Raw genomic sequence first — 21,343 nt, forward strand, 5'->3', positions numbered from 1 at the left:
ACCAGCAGTAGTCTAGGAATTAGGTGATCAGAGCATGTACCAGTAGTTGTAATGTTAAAGGAGAAAAAGGTGTACAATAGCTTTTTAAGGTAGAAATGACAGGACATGATAAGTTGATTGGCTATTGAGAGGTGAGAGGAGTTTAGGATAACACCTAAGTTTTGAGCTTGGGTGCCTGGGAGGATCATGTTATCCTCTGTACTAATCTAATTCAAGATTGTCCTTTAGGCATTTGGAAATTTGAGACTTTGGAGGTCAGAGGCTAGAAAAATATATCTGAGAGTCATCTGCATAGAGATGATAATTAAAACTATAGGAGCTGAAATAATATAGAGGGAGAAGACATAGGCAGGCTGGTGGCACAATGGATAGAGAGAGGACTGGGCCTAGAGTCAGGAAGACTATCTTCCTGAACTCAAATCTGGCCTCAGACATTTGCTAGCTATATGACCCTGGGCAAGTCACTTAAGCCCCATTTATCTCAGTTCTTCATCTGTAAAATGGTCTGGAGAATGAAATGCTAAACCACTCTAGTATCTTTGCCAAGAAAACCCCAAATGAGGTCATGAAGAATCGGATACAACTGAAGAATCATAAAAGACAAGAGGGCTCTGGATGGATATTTGGAGATCCCCATGAATAGTAGTTGTGCTGTACTTGAAGAACATCTTAGTAAAAGAATATTTATTTGAATATATTATTGAAAATAATTTTCAATATAGTTTTGACCTTGAAGACCCCTTGAAAGGGTCTCAGGGACCCACAGGGATCTCTAGACTACACTTTGAGAACTTCTGTTTTAAAAATCGACCACATGACCAGAGACCTACTTGTGTACATCTCTTAACAGTTTTTTACAATTACTGGATGGCCACCTGTTGGCCTTGTTGTATGTGGGATTCTTTCACTAAGGGTTGGATTAGATGAATAGACAGAAGGAAAGGAAAAAAGGAAGGATTTATTAAATTCTTGCTATGTGTCAGGCAGACTCTGTGCTAAATAAACTCTTTACAGATAATCTCATTTGATGGATTCTCTTATCTCTTCAAACTCTGAAGTTGTGATAGTCAGGGAATTAAAGGGCCCTTTTGCTAGATATTGCCATGATAGTGGCTAACACCTTTGGCAATCATGTCTTTATTTTGTCTTCCTCATTTGATTTTTATAATCTCAGGGTAATTGAACATATATCTTTTATGAAATTTTATCTGATTTTTAACATGTAGAGAGAGGTATCTTGTTGGAAGAGCTCCCTTAAAGTGTCATTTTGTTCTACTGAATCAAATGCTTTTTTATAATTAAACAGTGGGGTAGTTTATTCTCTACATCTTTTAGTAAGTTTTCTGACTGTAAAAATGTGGTCTCCTATAAAATGTAGTTTGTGGAAGCCTTCCTGATCCCTTTTCCTATCTTTACCAAGGGTAACCTTATTATAGACATAGATTGTCATAAGCATTTTATAGAGACAGGAAAGTAGACATATGAGTTGGGTTTTTTTTTTTAATGCTATGAAAATAGTGTTCCTTTCACCCCCAAAATTTTAAGTATCCTTCTTTCTTTCAAATATGAGAATTTATCTAGGAAAGCCATTTTTATACAATAGAAAGAGCACAGGCTGTGGTGCAAAGACCCCGAGTTCAAATCCCATCTCAGAGGCTTAATAGCTGGGTGACATTGTACAAGTAATTTTATTTCTCTGGATCTCAGTGTTTTAAATTGAAGCAGCTTCACAGGATGGCCTCTGAGGTTTCTTCAAGCTCTAAATTTGTGATCTTATGATCTCTCAGTGCCCTTAAAATGGTGTCACCTTCAGATTGGAACACTTTCCTCATCTCTGTTTTCTGGCTTCCTTGACTTCCTTCATGTGCCAACTAAAATCCCACTTTTTAAAAGAAGCCTTTCCCAGACCTTCTTAATTTTGGAGTCTTCCCTCTGTTGATTATTTCCTATTTATCCTTTATATGGCCTCTTTGTACATTGTTGTTTGCATGTTGTCTCCTGTCTCCTTCATTAGACTGAGCTCCCAGAGAGTAAAGACTGACATTTCTTTGTACCATCAGCATTTAGCACAGTGCCTGGCACAGGGCAATCATTTAATAAATGTCTGACTGATCTCTCTGTATCCTTGGTCTGGTCCAATTATTCTTTCTAGTTTTGTTTTCTTTAGTGCAATGATTTTTTCATTTAAAAGCATATTCCGGACTGACTAAAGCTCAAATGTATACTTTTAAGATATATCATACATATTCTTTTTCATTCTTCTATATAGAATATTGTTAAGCCAAAAGAATGGAGAACTAAAAGTAACCAAACAATATCTGACTTTTGGACATATGCAGATTAGCTGATGAGCTCCATATGCCATCTCTTCCTGAAATGATGTTTGGAGACAATGTTTTAAGAATCCAACATGTTTCTGGCTTTGGAATTGAGTTCAATGCAACAGATGCTTTAAAGTGTGTAAACAACTACCAAGGAGTGCTTAAGGTGGCATGTGCTGAAGAATGGCAAGAGAGCAGGTAAGAAACGGAGTGATTTTTGTTAGAATAGACAGTGAGTTTTATTAGCTTTTCAGACCCTTCAGTTGATTCAACTGTAAAATGGAGGCAGACTTTAGAATCAAAATAAATACTGCTTGAGCTGTACTTATTGCAGGGTTAGTATCTTTAAATGAAGTATTGTACCTAATTAACTGTTTCTCTTTTGACCTCAGTATTTTTTGAATAACATATTTTAGTATTCACTTCTGATTCTCATTGGGAATGTAATTGAGGAGTTAGTCTTATACAAATTTCGGGAAAAGGCTCTGCTTTTTAATCAGTATTTTTATTTATTACCTGAAAAGCTCTATGGAAGTTGACAATCATTATAAAGTATGGGCCTGATCCTCATACAGTTTATATTCTAATTGGAGAGATAGCGTAAACATATGAAAAGTTAAATGACAATATAAAAGTTAAGTAACAGGCTGCAGAAGAGTTTATATATTAATGAAGTATATAGGTGAGTGAGCTATTTAGAACCATCTTTACAGTATGCTTATGAGAGTTGTTTGTATACTTTATGAGGTTTTGTTTTATGCTTGTTGAATGGAATCCTTCTCTTTTTGGTTTTTGAGGACGGAGGGTGAGCACTCCAAAGAGATTATTAGACCATATGACTGGACCTATACAACAGATTACAAAGGAACATTACTTGGCGAAGCTCTTAAGTTAAAGGTAAAATTTTATTCTCTGCTTTTTTGTGTTGAATTGATACCTTTTTTCTTTATATTTAAGATCACTTACCATACTAAAATGTAATTTATTCTTTCACTTTAAAATTTTTTTTTCAATAATTGATTCATTCAACTTCTACTCTAATAATTTTTCTGCACTGTAGTGGTACACTAGAAAGTTACTATGATTTTTGGAGTTAGCTAGTCAGTGGCAAGGACTAGATCTAGTCTTTACTTTCTCTCCATGACAGATGGAGTACCATATACCTCTTTTTGACTGATTTCATTAAATAAAAAAAAAATTCCTTTCCAGGTTGTGCCTACAACAGATCATATAGACACAGAGAAATTGAAAGCCAGAGAACAGATTAAATTTTTTGAAGAAGTTCTGTTGTTTGAAGATGAACTTCATGATCATGGAGTTTCAAGCTTAAGTGTGAAAATTGTAAGTATAGTAATTGTTTTTGCCCAAGGGTGGAAAATCATCTTTGTAAGTAGATAGAAATAGAAAACATATACATTAAGTGTGCCATTTTGTGTTTTTATGTATCAAATGAATAGCAATTTGAGATAGATTTGGGAAATTTTTACATGATATTACTGATTTCAGTTATCCATATGTAAATAACTAACATGTTTTTTAGTTTATTTGTCCATTATTGAACTTGGAGAAAATCTCAGCTTATATTCTTCACTACATTTTGATATCTGGATATGTCTGTTACTAAATTTAGGCTCTTTTGTCTGCAAGACAGTGATAAAAATGCACTTGTTTACAAAGGCACCAAACACTCCTTTACCCTTCCACAGTCTGCAGAAGTAAAAATGAATAGCAGAGAGGGAGAGACCCAGACTTCCTCTCTTCCTTCTGGTAGCAACTAGTAGTTGGTAAGTGGAGTTATGACGATTTCTTATAGCATTTTATTTTTTAGTTGAGCTTCTTTGTCTTTAGCTTTCTAATTTTTAGTATTTATTTGTAAATCTATTTTATCTTCTCTTATATCATTAGCTTCCTAAATGTATCCTACTTCATCTTTGTATTCCCAGCATCTAGCACAATGCTTTATACCTGATGAATAGCAATTTTTTCTATGGTTTTGACTAGCATGTAAATGGCTTCTTTGGAGCTTTTCTAAGCTTAAAGCCTAATATTTTGCTTTTTTTTTTTTTTGGTGTGCAGCTCCTTGGCTGTTCTCAGGTATGATTAAAATATTGAGTTTGATAGGCCTTCATAAGCAAGTTGCAGGGTAAAAAGGGGGCAAACTTCCCCAGGACTGCTGAATCTGTTCTTCTAACATAGGGTTTTAGGGCTCAGATTTGGGTTGGGAAAAGTGAGCTTTTTTCTCTGTTTCCTGTCATAAGATATTACTTGTTTTCCAAATAACTTCATATTCAGTTAATATGATAGTATTGCTCATTGCTTTAGTTCAAAGAATTTCTTTTCTTTCCTAAATTTTATTTTTATTTCCTGCAAAACACACTTTGTGTTAGTCATTGTTGTAAGAGCAAACTCAAATATAACCAAAACCCCTAAATAAAACCATAAATACACTAATGTGAAAGACAATTCCAACAATTCTTTCTCTGGAGGAGGATAGCATTCTCCATCATAAGTCTTTCAGGATTGTTCCAGATTATTGCATTGCTAAGAGTAGCCAAGTTTTCACATATGAACAGCATACATTATTGCTATTATTGTGTACAATGTTCTCCCAGTTCTGCTTATTTTGCTCTGCATCAGGTCCTGCAGATATTTCTAGCTTTTTCTGGAATCATTTTGTTATCATTTCTTATAGCACAATAGTATTCCATCACCAACATGTACCACAATTTGTTTAGCCATTGCCCAGTTGATGGACATCCCCTCAGTTTCCAATTCTTTGCCATCACAAAAAGAGCTGCTATAAATATTTTTGTACAAGTAGGTCCTTTCCCCTTTTTTATGATCTCTTTGGGATACAGACCCAGTAGAGGCAGATCAAGGGTATGCATAGTTCCAAATTGCCCTCTAGAATAGATGGACCAATACACAGCTCCACCAATAATCATTAAGTGTCCAAATTTTGCCACATCCCTTCCAACATTTATCGCTTTGCTGCCATTTTGGCCAATCTGGTAGGTATGATGTGGTATCTCAGCGTTGTTTTAATTTGCATTTCTCTAATGAAGAATGATTTAGAACAATTTTTCATATATTTATTGATGCCTTTTATTTCTTCATCTGAAAACTGCTTGTTCATATGATTGTTTGTCAGTTGGAGAATGGCTTGTATTCTTATACATTTGACTTAGTTCTCCATAAATATGAGAATTTAGACCTTTATCAGAGAAATTTGTTAAAAATTTTTTCCCCTAGTTTGTCATTTCTCTTCTAATCTTGGTTATATTAGTTTTGTTTGTACAAAAGCTTTTTAATTTAATATAATTAAAATTACTCATTTTATATCTTATAATACTCTCTATCTCTTCTTTGGTCATAATTTTTCCCCTTCAAGGATCTGTCAGGTAAAATTTTGTATTCCCCTAATTTAGTTATGTTATTGTCCTTTATATGTAAATCATATATATATATATATATATTTTTTTTATCATATCTTTATATATATATAGGGTGTAAGATACTGATCTATACCTAGTTTTTGCCATACTGTTTTCCAATTTCCCAAGCAGTTTTGTTTACAGAATGGGTTCTTATTCCAAAAGCTGGGGTCTTTGGGTTTATAAAATACTAGGTTGCTAAGGTCATTTACTCCTGTATATTGTGGATCTAATCTACTCCATTGATCTATCATTTCTATTTCTTAGCCAGTACCAGATTGTTTTGATGATTGCTGCTTTTTATAGTATAGTTTGAGATCTAGTAGTGCTAGGACAACTTCCTTCAATTTTTTTTTCACTAGTTCCCTTGATATTCTTGACCATTTGTTCTTCTAGATAAATTTTATTATTTTTCCTAGTTCTACAAAATAATTATTTGGTAATTTGATTGGTGTGGCTCTGAATAAATAAATAAATTTAGGTATAATTGCCATTTTTATTATATTAATTTGGCCTCCCTATGAGCAGTTGATATTTTTCCAATTGTTTGGATCTGACTTCATTTGTGTGAAAAGTGTTTTATAATTGTGCTCCTATAGATTGCCAGGTATTTTATATTGTTTAGAGTGACTAAATGGAATTTCCCTTTCTAACTCTTGTTGCTGGTCTTTATAGGTAAATGTAGAGATGCTGATGACATAGTTCTATTTGCTCTTTTGTTAACCTGGGCAATTTGTATTTTCATAAATATTCATCATTTTACTTAGATTGTCAGCTTCATTGTCATATAATTGGATAAAATAGTTCCTAATGATTACTTTAATTTCTTCTTTATTTGTGGTGAGTTCACCCCTTTCATTTTTGATACTGATTATTTGATTTTCTTCTTTCTTTTTTTAAATCAAATTAATCTATACTGTCTTTTATTTTTCTCATAAAGCCAACAGTCTTATTTATTAATTTAATGGTTTTCTTTCAATTTTATTTAATTTCTCTTAATTTTTAGGACCACCAATTTAGTATTTAATTTGTTTTTTTTCTAGTTTTTTAGTTGCATACCCAATTTATTGATCTGAATTTTTTTCAATTTTATTAATGTAGGTGTTTAGAGATATAAATTTTCCCCTAAGTACTGCTTTGGCTTTTTGGCTTTATCCCATACATTTGGATATGTTGCCTTCTCATTGTCATTCTCATTAATAAAATTATTGATTGTTTCTATAATTTGTTCTTTAACTCATCCCTGTTTTAGCATTAGATTTAGTTTCCAATTAATTTTTTATTTGTCTTTCCATGGAGCTTTATTGATTATAATTTTTATTGCATTATGATCTGAAAAGGATGAATTTATTTCTGCTTTTCTGCATTTAGTTGTGAAGTTTTTATGCCCTAAAACATGGTCAGTTTTGTGTAAGATCTATATACTGCTGAAAATAGGATCTATTCCTTTCAATTCCTGTTCACTTCTCTCCAGAGATCTTTTAGTTCTAACTTTTCTATTATTTCATTCACTTCCTTTACTTCTTTCATGTTTATTTTTTTTGTTTGATTTATCTAGATCTGAAAGGGGGAAGTTGAGGTTTCCCATTAGTATAATTTTATGGTCTGTTTTCTCTTGAAGTTTAATTTCTCCTTTGAAAATTTAGAGGCCATACCATTTGGTACATATATGTTTAGTATTGATATTGCTTCATTGCTTATAATACCTTTCAGCAAGACATACTTTCTTTCCTTATTTCTTTTAATCAGCCATGTCTTTGCTTTAGCTTTTTCTGAGATAATGAGTACTACTGCTGCTTTTTTCTGTGTGTGTCACCTTGCATCAAAAGTGTCTCTTGTAAACAACATAGTAGTATTCTGGTTCTTAATCCACTCTATCTGCTTCCTTTTTATGGGAAAGTTCATCCCATTCACATTTACAGTTATGATTACCAACTGTGTATTCCCCTCCATCTTATTTTCCTCTTTTGATCCTACTCTTTTTCCTTTCACTCTTCCTCCTCACTGGTATTTTGCTTTTTGTTATCTCCTCCACACTTCCCCTTCCCTTCTGTTAACACCCCCTCCTTCCTTGTCTTAGTTCCCTCCTACTTTTTTGTCTGGTAAGATAGGCTTCTATATCTCAGTGAATATGGTTGTTAATCCCTCTCTGAGCCAGTTATGATGAGAGTAAAGTTTAAGCATTGCTTATAACCATTCTTATCCTCCCTTCCACTATAATAGATTTTCATACCTCTTTAGGTGAGATAATTTACCCCATTCCATCTCTCCTTTCCATTTTCTCTCAGTTCAGTCCTCTTTTTCATTCCTTGATTTTTTTTTGCACATCATGTCATCCTAACTGTTCTAAATATCTACTTTCTATAAAGGAGTACATATAGTTTCACCATATTGAGTCCCTTAAATTTTCTTTTTCTTATATTTACTTTTTTAGGCTTCTCTTGGGTCTTATGTTTGGACATCAAATTTTCTGTTTAGGTCTGGTCTTTTCATCATACTTGGAAATCTACTTTTTATTGAATGACCTTTTTTCCCCCTGAAAGAATATTCAGTTTTGTTAGATAGGTGATTCTGGATTGTAAATCTATATCTTTTGCCTTCTGATCCTTTAATGTGGAGCCAATCCTGACTGTAGCTGCATGATATTTGAATTATTTCTTTCTGGCTGCTTGCAATATTTTCATCTTGGCTTGGGGGCTCTTGAATTTAGCTTTTATATTCCTGGCAATCCTCATTTGGGGATTTCTTTCTGGAGGTGATCTGTGGATTTTTTCATGTTCTATTTTACTCTCATTCAAGAATATAAGGGCAGTGGTTTTCTGTATCATGATGTTCAGGCTTTTTTCTTGATCATGGTTTTCAGGTATTCCAATAATTCTTAAATTGCCTCTCCTGGATCTATTTTCAGTTGTTTTTTTTAATGAGCTACTTCACATTTTCTTCTGATTTTTTTTTTGGTCTTTTGATTTTGTTTCATTGTTTCATAATATCTCATGAAGTCATGAAGTCAGTTGCCCAATTCTAAATTTGAAGAAATTATTTTCTTCTGTGAGCTTTTGAGCTTCCTTTTTCATTTGGCCCATTTCTTCTTGTATTGCCTTCATTTCTCTTTCCCATTTTCCCTTTGCCTCTCTTAATTGATTTTTGAAATCCTTTTTGAGCTCTTCTAGAATCTGAGTCCAATTCTTATTTTTCTTTGGAGCTTTGCATGTATTAGCCTTTCTTTCACTTTCCCTTTTTTGTTTATGCTTGCTTATTTTCCCAGTCTCTTTTTTGACTTTCACTTTGTTCTGTTCTCAAGGAGGATAGGGCACATTCTTAAACTTTAATTCTTCCTTGATGCTACACTTAGCCTTATTTATGAGTTTCTGCAAGTTTCAGTTCTTCCAAGGTGATATCATGGCCTGTGGGCTAGGAGCTCTGAGAGCTACCCTCCACTTATGATTAAATCATTACCAGGACTGCTAATGGCTCAAATTCTAGCCTCAGGACATTGGTTGTAGGCTGTTTGTATCTCACTCTGGGCTTGATCAGGTCTGGCACAGCAGACTTCCCTGTCCTGGGGCTCTGCCTTGAGCTTTGGTAAGGGCTAGCCAGGTCTGGGCTCCCAAACTGCAGCACCCTGGGGACAGTCTACACAGGAAATCTGGGGGAACCTTGCTCTGAGTTTACATCAACCTGGAGTGCTGCACAGACTGCCTCAAACTGGGATTCAAGTCCTCACTACAAGCTTGGGCTGGGACTCCTGGCCTTGCTCCTGGCTTATACAGATTGGGCTTGCAGGACAGACTGCCTCCTATTGAAATTCTGGACCTTCCTGCAGGTTTGCTTAGAACTTTAAGGGTGTGATAGGTTGGCCCAGGCAGGGCCTGAGGGTCTGGATGTTGGGCCCAGGTTTGTAACATGGAACACTACATGTGGGGTGGGGAGGCTTGCTCCTTGCTCCTTACTCCTTGTTGTAGGCTCCTGCTGGCTGTGCTCCCCTCTCACCCCAGTGTCCCAGATGCTCTCTGCCAACCTTCCAAGTTGTTCTTTGCATAAAAGTTGCTTCACTACGTCTCCTTGTTGATTCTTTCACTCCAATATTCATTTTGTGGTGTTATTTTAAGATTGGTGGGAAGGGATTCTCATGTTGGTTCAAGCTTTCCCTGCTTCTGCTTGTCATCTTTGTCTGAAAAAGACTCGGGGAATTTCCAAATGAATTCTGAAGGAACTCTTAAAACATTTGAGTTATTTTTAAGAATAGATTTTAGAATGGTAAGACTTGTTTTTCTTTATGAGCCAGTGTATATGTTACTGTAATGGTTGTAAAAGAATGAAAATAAACTGCTGTTCAATTCCACAGACCTTTAAAATACTTGGGATACAAAAATAGGAGTGACACAGACCCTGCTTTCAAGGAGCTGTAATTGAATGGGAGTACAGACAAGGGCATAAATAACAATCATATGAGGCATTGGACCAGGAGAAATTTTTTTAATTAAAAAAAAATTTAATCCAGAGAAAGAACTGTGGGAGCAGAAACACAGAAGAAAAACAACTACATCACATGGGTTGATGGGGATATGATTGGGGATGTAGACTCTAAACAATCACCCTAGTGCAATTAGTAATAATATGGTAATAGGTCTTGATCAATGACACATGTAAAACCCATGGAATTGTGTGTTGGCTATGGAAGGGGGTGGGGGGAGTAGGGAAGGGAAAGAACATGAATCATGTAACCATGGAAAAAATTTAATAAAATTAAGTTAAATTTAAAAAAAAATATCTATTATTATGTGTAATGCTCCATGCCAGTCCTTGGATACAGAGAGAAAAAGTAAGTAGTCTCTGTCCTTATCAAACATTTATTCTACTAAGGAGATATAGCTTGGGGTCATTTCCTTTCCATGAGAGGCAATTCACAAAGGCAGAGCATTAAAGCATCATTATCCATATGTAACAATCTCTTTGGGCTTCTTTGAATTGCCTTAGATGTATAAAGATAGGTATGTGTAAAGTAATTTCAGGAGAGAGCTAGCACTAATGGGGGGGAGGGGGTAGCAAGGGATGAATGTGGAATAAGGGAAGCTATGTGCAGAATGAAGTTCTGAACTAGACAGAGTGGGGTTGAACAATGAGTGTATTCCAGACGGGACCAAGATACAGAGCCTTGGCCAAGGCAGGAATGGAGTTTTGTTTACAGGTAAGAACTAGCAGGCCAGTTGGATTGGAACAGAGAATAGAAAGAAAATAAAACTCGAGTCTGTGGGAGCCAGATATTGTAAAGCTTTCAGGATGCAGATTTCACATTGTTTATTCTAAAAATAGAGAGCCATGGTAGATTTTTTAACAGGGAAATAACATGAGTAGAGTTGTATTTGAGAAATATCAGTTTGTCAGTTATATCGTCAGTTAGATGAAGAGGGGAGGCACTAGAAGCAGGGTTGCCTTTAGTTCAGATTTCACTTTTTATACTTTACTAGCTGTGTTATCCTAAGTCACTTCACAGGTCCCTTAACATCTGTTTGTTTCCTCATCTGTAAACATAGTACAGTGCTGATAGTGTCTACCTTTCAGGGTTTTTGTGAGACTTATAATTGGGAGCCCATAAAATACCTTGTAAGTTTTAAAGCATCTCTGTTAATCTTGGTGATTTTCTTGTCTAGCATTGGGAAATAGGATATATAAAGAAATAAAGACTATACAAGGGAGTACAGATAGTCTTAGTGTTCTCTTCGTCTTGAAATTATTTTGTATTAGTTTGTTTCTGTGTGTTTCTGTGTGCACATGTGTAAGCAAGCATGTGTATACAGGCATGTTTATTACCTGATTAAGTGTAAGCTCTTTTGGCGGCCAGTGGAGAGGAGAAAGCTTAAATCTATAGATATGTATGGAAAGGACCGGTGCAAACTTTGGGAGAGCTATCTGACCTCAAGGTCAGGGAGGCAAGTGGCAGACAATGATGTCAAATACGTGCTTTCCATAGGAACCATTTAGCAGTGCCCTCGTATCTTTTCCTGTTGGTGTTCTGAGTCTTACCTAGGGTAGATGACTGGACCTTTTCTAGGTCACATCACTTTGGAAGCACTGGAAACTTGCAGACACCAAAAACTAGCTCAGAAAATAGCAGCATAGAAAATCCTGAACCTCAGAATAGTACCTCCCACCCCCAACCTGAGCAGAGTGCAACTTTAACATAAAGTTCCCAGTCAAGAAATAGGCTAGGAAGATGAGCAAATAAAAATAAACTTGATATAAAAGGCTAGTAGCAGAGAAGACCAGACACAACCTCAGAAAAAGATAACAATGAGAAGAAAAGAACTAATTGGACACAAACCCAACAAGAATTTTTGGCAGAGTTTAAGAAGGAAAAAGAGTGGTAGAGGAGAAATTGGGAAAAGAAATGAGTGATGCAAGAAAGTTACAAAAAGGGAATTAACTGCTTGGTAAAAGAGGCACAAAAAAAATACTGAAGAAAAATAGCATTTAAAAAAATTGGTCTAATGGCAAAGAGATACAAAAATTCTCTGAAGAAAAGAACATTTTAAAAAGCACAATTGGCCATATGGGAAAAGAAATACAAAAACTCACTGATGAAAATAATTTCCTAAAAATTAGAATTAGGGAAGTGGAAACTATTGATTCCGTGAGATATCAAGAAACAATAAAATTAAGTCAAAAGAATGAAAAGAAAAATATGAAATATTTCATTAGAAAAACAATGGCCTGGAAAATAGATCAAGGAGAGCTACTTTGGGAATTATTGGACAATCTGAAAGCCATGATCAAAGCAAGAGCTTAGATATCATATTTTAAGAAATTATCAGGGAAAACAGCTTCCCAGTCTTAAACCCAGAGAGTAAAATCGTAATTGAAAGAGTCTAAATCATCTCCTGAAAGAAATTCCAAAATGAAAACTCCCAGGAATATTGTAGTCAAATTCCATAGGTCAAAGCCAAGATCCTAGGTCAAGGAGAAAATACTGTAGGTATCTAGAAAGAAATAATTACAATGTCATGGAGCTATATTCAGGATCACATAAGATTTAACAACTTTCATGTTAAAGAAATGGAGGGCTTGGCATATAATATTTCAGGAAGCAAAGGATCTAGGATTATAACCAGAAACAGCTATCAGCAAACCTGAGTATAATACTTCAGGGGAAAAAAAGTTGGATATTTAATGAAATAGAGGACTTTCAGACATTTCTGATGAAAAGACCAGAGCTGAATAGAAAATTTGATATTCTCAAGACTCAAGAGAATCATTAAAAGGTAAACACAAAAGAGTAATCATAAGGTAGTCAATAAGCTAAACTTTACATAGGGGAAGAAGGTACATGTAACTCCCAAGAACTTTATCATTATTAGGACTGTTAGGAGTCTACATAGACAGAAGGCATGAAGGTGAGTCAACTATGCTGGGATGAGTCCCCTTCTACCAATCCCCATCAATATATTCTCCATAGCAGCTGAACCAGTAAAGCTGAAACTTTATCTCTTCCATTTTCATTGTCCCAAGTACATTCTTTTCCATGACACATTTGTTTAAATTTTTATTTATGTACCACAAATGAAATAGATGGGAAAACATTGATACCATACACAGGTAGACCAACTTTTGGCTGATTAAATTTGTGCCTACTCAGTTAAGCTAAGAGTATATCTAGGTTTCATATCTGCTATATCTATGTTAAAAAGTGGATGGCACTAAACATAAAAGGAGATATCATAAGCATGTTAGAACAACAGAGAAGATATTACCTATCATTTTTATGGATAGGAGCGGAATTTATGAATAGGCAAGAGATGGAGAGCATTTCAAGATATAAAATGGATAATTTTGAGTACATTAAATTAAAAAGGTTTTGTACAAATAAAACAAATGTTGCCAAGATTAGAAGGAAAGAAGAAAATTTGAAAAAAATTTTGGAGAAAAAAAGGCTCTTGAATAGAGGTCACATATCTAAAATATATAGAGAACTTTGTCAAATTTATGAGGATAAAACTATTCACCAATTGATAATTAGGCAAAAGATATGAACAGACAGTTTACAGATGAAAGAATTAAAGGCATAGGTACTTGAAAAAAATGCTAAAAATCACTACTGATTAAGGAAATGCAAACTAAAACTCTTCTGAGGTATCTCACACCTATCAGATCCAATCATTTTGGAGGGCAATTTGAAATTATGCCCAGAGAGCTATAAAACTGTATCTGAGTCTGTTAACCAAGGAGAGTAGGGAAAAAGGAAAAGAACCTATATGTTCCAAAATATAGTAACCCTGTTTGTGGTGGCAAAGAACTGGAAATTGAGAGGATGTCCCATCGAGGAAAGGCTAAACAAATTGTCTTATGTGATTGTAATGGAATAATTACTGTAAGAAATTATTGCTGTAAGAAAATAAGTGCTGTAAGAAACAAGCAGATTAATTTTTTTTTAAACACCTTCCATCTCAGAATCAATACTGGGTATTGGTTCTAAGTCAGAAGAGTGGTAAGGGCTAGGCAATGGGGGTTAAGTGACTTGTTCAGAGTCACACAGCTAAGAATTGTCTGAGGGCAGATTTGAACCTAGGACCTGTCTCTGAACCTGGCTCTCAATCCACTTGAACCACCCAGCTGCCCCCCAGATTAATTTTTTTAAACATTGGAAACAACTGTATGAGAAAATAAACAGTGAAACAACAAGCACCAGGAGAATATTATATATAGCTACAGATTTAATATTTGAAGAATAACTTGTAAATGTTCACCTCCAGAGAATAAACTGATAAATAGAAACATGAAACCTATACATATACACACATATCTGTTTGTTGAATTATGCCTTCTATGGTGTGGGGAGGAAAGAGAGAGACTGAAATAACTGGAAATAAATTCTATTACTAAAAACAAACAAAAAAAGATGTCAGGTAGTTGCAAAAACTATTCCTCTTTTGTTTATAGAAATGACTACTGATGAATTTTCTTTGTATTAATATGGAGGGATCCAAAAAAATTTTCATGCTTAACAAGGATTTTGAAAAGAAAATGAGAATTAAAATGTCAAGTCTTGAAAAAAGTAGTTGTACAGGGGGCCCCAAAAATCTTAATGCAGGTTTAAAAAAAATGAAAAAAAAATTAATGCCATGTTAAGACTTTATGGGTTCCTGTGTTACTGCCTTTCTCAAGCTTCATCTTATTTTTAATCTCTTAGTGACAACATTTTATAGATCCAGAAGCTGAAGCACAGAATAGTTGTAATTTCAACAGGATTAAATGGTTGGTGCTAGAATTAGGGTCTTCCAACTTGGGGTTCAGCATTCTTTTCATTAAAGTTGTACCGCTCTTATCAGTAAATTTGAGGGTAATATTATCCACAATGTATATTTCAGAGGGCTGTTTTAAGAATAACACTTTTTATACTGTGAAGTGGTAAGTTAATATGAACTCTTTTAAAATTCACTTACTACCACCATTTGCAAAGTGTTCCATAATTTGAGAAGCATGGCTTGTAGAAAAGCTCAATTTTTGCCAAAATGTATTTATTTTTCTCTTTCAGAGAGTGATGCCTTCTAGCTTTTTCCTGTTACTGAGATTTTTCTTAAGAATTGATGGCGTGCTCATCAGGATGAATGACACAAGGCTCTACCATGAGGTATCTATTTCTTATTCCTTAAACAGATTTATGTGGTCTCTTGTACTATTAGAATGAAAATCTAAGTAGTTTTTTAAAATAATATTTTACTTTTTCCCATTTACATGACAATTTTACCTTTTCTAAAACTTTGAGATGTAGTTCTCTCCCTGCTTTCCTGAGATGGAAAAAATTTGATCTAGGTTATATACATCAGTGATCATACAAAACATATTTTAATTTTGGTCATGTTGTGAAGGAAGACTCATATTAAAAAAAAAGCCCTCTCCCAGAAAAAAAGTGAAAAATAATATGATTTGATCTCTATTGGTTCTTTCTCTGGAGGTGGATAGCATTTTTTTTTAAACCCTTACCTTCTGCCTTGGAGCCAATACTGTGTATTGGCTCCAAGGCAGAAGAGTGGTAAGGGCTAGGCAATGGGGGTCAAGTGACTTGCCCAGGGTCACACAGCTGGGAAGTGTCTGAGGCCATATTTGAACCCAGGACCTCCCGTCTCTAGGCCTGACTCAATCCACTGAGCCACCCAGCTGTCCCTGATAGCATAATTTTTTAAACCTTTACCTTCTATCTTAGAATCAATACTTTGTATTGGTTCCAAGGCAGAAGAACAGTAAGAACTAGACAATGGGGATTAAGTGAGTTGCCCAGGGTCACCCAGGTAAGAAGTATATGATGTCAGATTTGAACCTAGGACCTCCTGACTCCATGCCTTGTGCTCTATCTATTGAGTTACTTAGCTGCCCCAGCAGATGGAATATTTCATCATAAATTTATTCACAGTTGATCATTGTATTATATTACTGTGAGGGTACAATGTTCTCCTGATTCTGTTCACTTTGCATCAGTTCATGTAGATCTTTCCAGGTTTTTCTGAATCCTCCTGTCATTTTTTATAGCACAGTAGTATTCCATTACAATCATATGTCATAACTTTGTTTATCCATTCCCTAATTGATGGACATTCCTCCCAGTTTTAAATTCTTTCCCACCATAAAGAGAGCTGCTGTAAATATTTTTGTACAAGTAGGTCCTTCCTTTTTTTAAAAATCGCTTTAGAATATAGATGTAATAGTGCTATTGCTAGATCAAAGGGTAAAAATTTGAGCAGTTTGAAATTATTTCAAGTACTATGCTAATCCTTCTTAATTACCACGGTATGTTTTGTTAAGTTTTCTGTTGTATGTACTGTTACTGAAGCATTGAATCTTTTTGTCAGTAATTTAGTTTAAAAATATAATTGTTATAACTTACTCCAACATGGGGTTGTATCTAATGGTAAAGATAGTAGTGTTTGGGATTCACATCGTTTGGATCCTGCATATGTCCATTTTGTGTTTAGGGAGAGAGGCAACTTGGAGTTGTGGTCTCAGTCAGGAAGATTTGCTATCCAGTCCTGTCTCTGACAGTTAATGACTCTGGGACCCCAAACTAGTAATTTAATCTCTTAGCATACTGGGAGACTAAGACTTATAAATTGCAGATCAAAGTTCTGCCTGCATTAGTAGAGGGAGTTTCTTTACCACTGTCAACTTGGAAAAATGCAGAACCACTAAAGTAGTCAGAAAGATCAGGAGAAGAGACTGGGCTCAATATTTGGTTGCCACACAGAGTCAAGCACTAAATACCACACATAGCCAAAGTTCTGGGACTCTGGGAATAGTGTCTCTGGGAGAATGCATGGCCAAAGATGATTCTTCTGCTAGTAACTAGTAAGTTCCTAAAGGACAGGATCAAACTTGGGGGTTCTAAAAACACTATTGATACTAGCAATTCCCTATGCCAATGAAATCATAAGGCTAATTCCTACCCAACCAGAGTGGTTAAGATGTAAGTCAGTGAAATATTTTTATCTATTTATAAAATGAATACAAATCTTTCTTGATTTTGGAAGAAATTTATTTCACAGGTATTATAGTTAATGGTTCTGCAGTATAATTTTAATAACCAAGCTTGTTCTTAGAGAAGAGATGAGAAAGAGTACTCTCACTTTTTTTCAGAAGTAGAGGGGTGTGATTGTAGACTATTGAATATACTTTTAGATAGATACAATTGATAGGTTGCTTGTATTTGCTTTTTTCCCCTTTTTCTTTTCTTTTCTTTTTTTTTAAACCCTCACTTTCTGTCTTGGAGTCAATACTGTGTATTGGCTCCAAGGCAGAAGAGTGGTAAGAGCTAGGCAATGGGGGTCAAGTGACTTGCCCAGGGTCACACAGCTGGGAAGTGTCTGAGGCCAGATTTGAATCTAGGACCTCCCGTCTCTAGGCCTGGTTCTCAATCCACTGAGCTACCCAGTTGCCCCCCCCCCCCCCTTTTTCTTTTTTAAAAGAGATGGCTCATTAGGTAGGGAAGGAGGCAGAACTGTCTTGGAAATAAATATAATGTAAAAACAAAAGCTATCAAAATATATTAAGAAACATCTCCCACAAAAATTTAATGATTTAAAAATACTTAGCCAAACTCTAGGAAAATAAACTTTACAAAATAATTTTTTAAGCTAAGTCCTTTTAATCAAGGCAGTAGTTGAACATCTAAAGCTGTCTTCTAAGAAGATATTGAAAGTGTTGTTCATCTTAGGTTTTGTTTGTTCATTACATTTACCTTTGGTTCCTGAATCAGTAGCCCCATTAGCAATCTTATATTTTCTTAATGGGATGTGAACTTGGCATGTGTATTATGTTGTATGCTGAGTAAGAAAAAAAATTTCCAATGAATTTTGAATTCTCATTTCTTAAAAACCTGGGATGAATGGAGGAAAAGAAAAAAAAAAGTTAAGCTCTTTGGCTCACATTATGTAGATGATGGGATGATCTCTCACAATTAGCAGATTTAAGAGTAATTTTTGGATTCTGTTTAATGAAAGATTAAAGAAAGTATAATAGCTCCTGACTGAGGTAGAATAAAATTCTCTTGCATTTATCATTTATATATGTTAAGTTGATATTATTTCGTTATTATAGCCTTGATGATTCACTGTTTGGGTTGCTTTGCATATTTGCTTACTTTAATGCTTATGGTTCTTTCATGATATCAATTACTGGATTGGAATTGAAAATTTATACTCTTTGGGATAAAGAAGATAAATGGTAATCATGATGTTTTTACAAAGCAAGTTGCTATTATCAGGCTATATGTTTCTTTTATAACTTGTTAAAAAATTAATATGTATAATATAACCACTATAAAGAAGACTTTCAGATCAGTACAATAAAATATTGTCTTTTTATTTTTAAGGCTGACAAGACTTACATGTTAAGAGAATACACTTCAAGGGAGAGCAAAATAGCAAATTTAATGGTATTGTATCTAAACTTCATTTTTAGAAATCTAATTTGAATGTTTCCTGTTAAGTACAATAAATGACCATAGCATTTTATCTTTGAATTTGGAGTAGTGATCTCATCATCCTTAGTTTCATCACTGCAACCTGATTAACAGTTTGTTGTTAAGTTGTATCTAACTCCTAATGACCCCAGGGACTATGTCATGCCAGATCCTTCTGTCCTCCACAGCCTATGTCCAGAATTCTGACCAAGCTCATGTACATTGCCATCTGTCTGTCTCATTCTCTGCCATCTCCCTTTCCTTTTGTCTTCAATTTTTCCCAATAGCAGGATCATTTCCAGTGAGTCCTGTTTTCTCATTATGCGGCCAAAGTATTTAGGCTTCAGCTTTGGTATTTGACCTTCCAATAAATAGTTTGAATTAATTGACTGATTTGATATCTTTGCTGTCCAAGGGACTCTCAAAAGGCTTCTACAGGACCACAGTTCTAAACATTGATTCTGTGGCACTTAGCTTTTCTTATAGTTCAATTTTTACAGCCATACATTGCTACTGGAATAACCATTGCTTTGACTATATTGTTGGCAAGGTGATGTCTCTGTTTTTTATGCTGCCCAGGTTTGCCATAGTTTTTCTTCTAAGGGGCAAGCATCTTTTAATTTCATAGTTACCGTTGCTGTCTGCAGTGATCTTTGACCCCAAGAATATAAAATCTAACACTGCTTCCATTTTTTTTCTCCCGCTATATGACAGGAAGTGATAGGACTAGTTGCCTAAATCTTTTTTTTTTTTAAATATATTTTATTTGATCATTTCCAAGCATTATTCGTTAAAGACATAGATCATTTTCTTTTCCTCCCCCCCACCCCCCATAGCCGACGCGTAAGTCCACTGGGCATTAGATGTTTTCTTGATTTGAACCCATTGCTTTGCTGATAGTATTTGCATTAGAGTGTTCATTTAAAGTCTATCCTCTGTCATGTCCCCTCAACCTCTGTATTCAGGCAGTTGCTTTTTCTCGGTGTTTCCACTCCCATAGTTTATCCTTTGCTTATGAATGGTGTTTTTTTTTCTCCTGGATCCCTGAAAGTTGTTCAGGGACATTACACCGCCCCTAATGGAGAAGTCCATTACGTTCGATTATACCACAGTGTATTAGTCTCTGTGTACAATGTTCTCCTGGTTCTGCTCCTCTCGCTCTGCATCACTTCCTGGAGGTTGTTCCAGTCTCCATGGAACTTCTCCACTTTATTATTCCTTTGAGCACAATAGTATTCCATCACCAACATATACCACAGTTTGTTCAGCCATTCCCCAATTGATGGGCATCCCCTCGTTTTCCAGTTTTGGGCCACCACAAAGAGCGCAGCTATGAATATTTTTGTACAAGTCTTTGTGTCCATTATCTCTTTGGGATACAGACCCAGCAGTGCTATGGCTGGGTCAAAGGGTAGATATTCTTTTGTCGCCCTTTGTGCATAGTTCCAAATTGCCCTCCAGAATGGTTGGATCAGTTCACAACTCCACCAGCAATGAATTAATGTCCCTACTTTGCCACATCCCCTCCAGCATTCATTACTTTCCTTTGCTGTTATGTTAGCCAATCTGCTAGGTGTGAGGTGATACCTCAGAGTTGTTTTGATTTGCATCTCTCTGATTATAAGAGATGTAGAACACTTCTTCATGTGCTTGTTAATAGTTTTGATTTCTTTATCTGAGAACTGCCTATCCATTTCCCTTGCCCATTTATCAATTGGAGAATGGCTTGATTTTTTGTACAATTGATTTAGCTCATTATAAATATGAGTAATTAAACCTTTGTCAGAGGTTTCTTTTGTTTTTTTTTTTTAAATATATTTTATTTGATCATTTCCAAGCATTATTCGTTAAAGACATAGATCATTTTCTTTTCCTCCCCCCCACCCCCCATAGCCGACGCGTAAGTCCACTGGGCATTAGATGTTTTCTTGATTTGAACCCATTGCTTTGCTGATAGTATTTGCATTAGAGTGTTCATTTAAAGTCTATCCTCTGTCATGTCCCCTCAACCTCTGTATTCAGGCAGTTGCTTTTTCTCGGTGTTTCCACTCCCATAGTTTATCCTTTGCTTATGAATGGTGTTTTTTTTTCTCCTGGATCCCTGAAAGTTGTTCAGGGACATTACACCGCCCCTAATGGAGAAGTCCATTACGTTCGATTATACCACAGTGTATTAGTCTCTGTGTACAATGTTCTCCTGGTTCTGCTCCTCTCGCTCTGCATCACTTCCTGGAGGTTGTTCCAGTCTCCATGGAACTTCTCCACTTTATTATTCCTTTGAGCACAATAGTATTCCATCACCAACATATACCACAGTTTGTTCAGCCATTCCCCAATTGATGGGCATCCCCTCGTTTTCCAGTTTTGGGCCACCACAAAGAGCGCAGCTATGAATATTTTTGTACAAGTCTTTGTGTCCATTATCTCTTTGGGATACAGACCCAGCAGTGCTATGGCTGGGTCAAAGGGTAGATATTCTTTTGTCGCCCTTTGTGCATAGTTCCAAATTGCCCTCCAGAATGGTTGGATCAGTTCACAACTCCACCAGCAATGAATTAATGTCCCTACTTTGCCACATCCCCTCCAGCATTCATTACTTTCCTTTGCTGTTATGTTAGCCAATCTGCTAGGTGTGAGGTGAT

General features: G+C 35.4%; 1 protein-coding gene across 3 annotated transcripts in view; it reads left to right on the plus strand.

Annotated features, from left to right (window-relative positions):
* TIPRL (TOR signaling pathway regulator) overlaps positions 1–21,343 on the plus strand; it is a 45,132-nt gene that overhangs the window by 14,057 nt on the left and 9,732 nt on the right. For 2 of the 3 annotated variants that reach the window (XM_056815505.1, XM_001364297.5), the window contains exons 2-6: positions 2,340–2,519; positions 3,119–3,218; positions 3,531–3,662; positions 15,285–15,380; positions 18,612–18,674. In XM_056815505.1, the coding sequence (XP_056671483.1) occupies positions 2,340–2,519; positions 3,119–3,218; positions 3,531–3,662; positions 15,285–15,380; positions 18,612–18,674 (571 nt within the window). Of the gene's footprint in view, positions 1–2,269; positions 2,520–3,118; positions 3,219–3,530; positions 3,663–15,284; positions 15,381–18,611; positions 18,675–21,343 lie in introns of all 3 variants that reach the window. The other variant, XM_056815506.1, reaches the window with a different exon arrangement.

The sequence above is a fragment of the Monodelphis domestica genome, chromosome 2, assembly GCF_027887165.1.
Source record: "Monodelphis domestica isolate mMonDom1 chromosome 2, mMonDom1.pri, whole genome shotgun sequence".
In the NCBI taxonomy this organism is placed as follows: Eukaryota; Metazoa; Chordata; class Mammalia; order Didelphimorphia; family Didelphidae; genus Monodelphis; species Monodelphis domestica.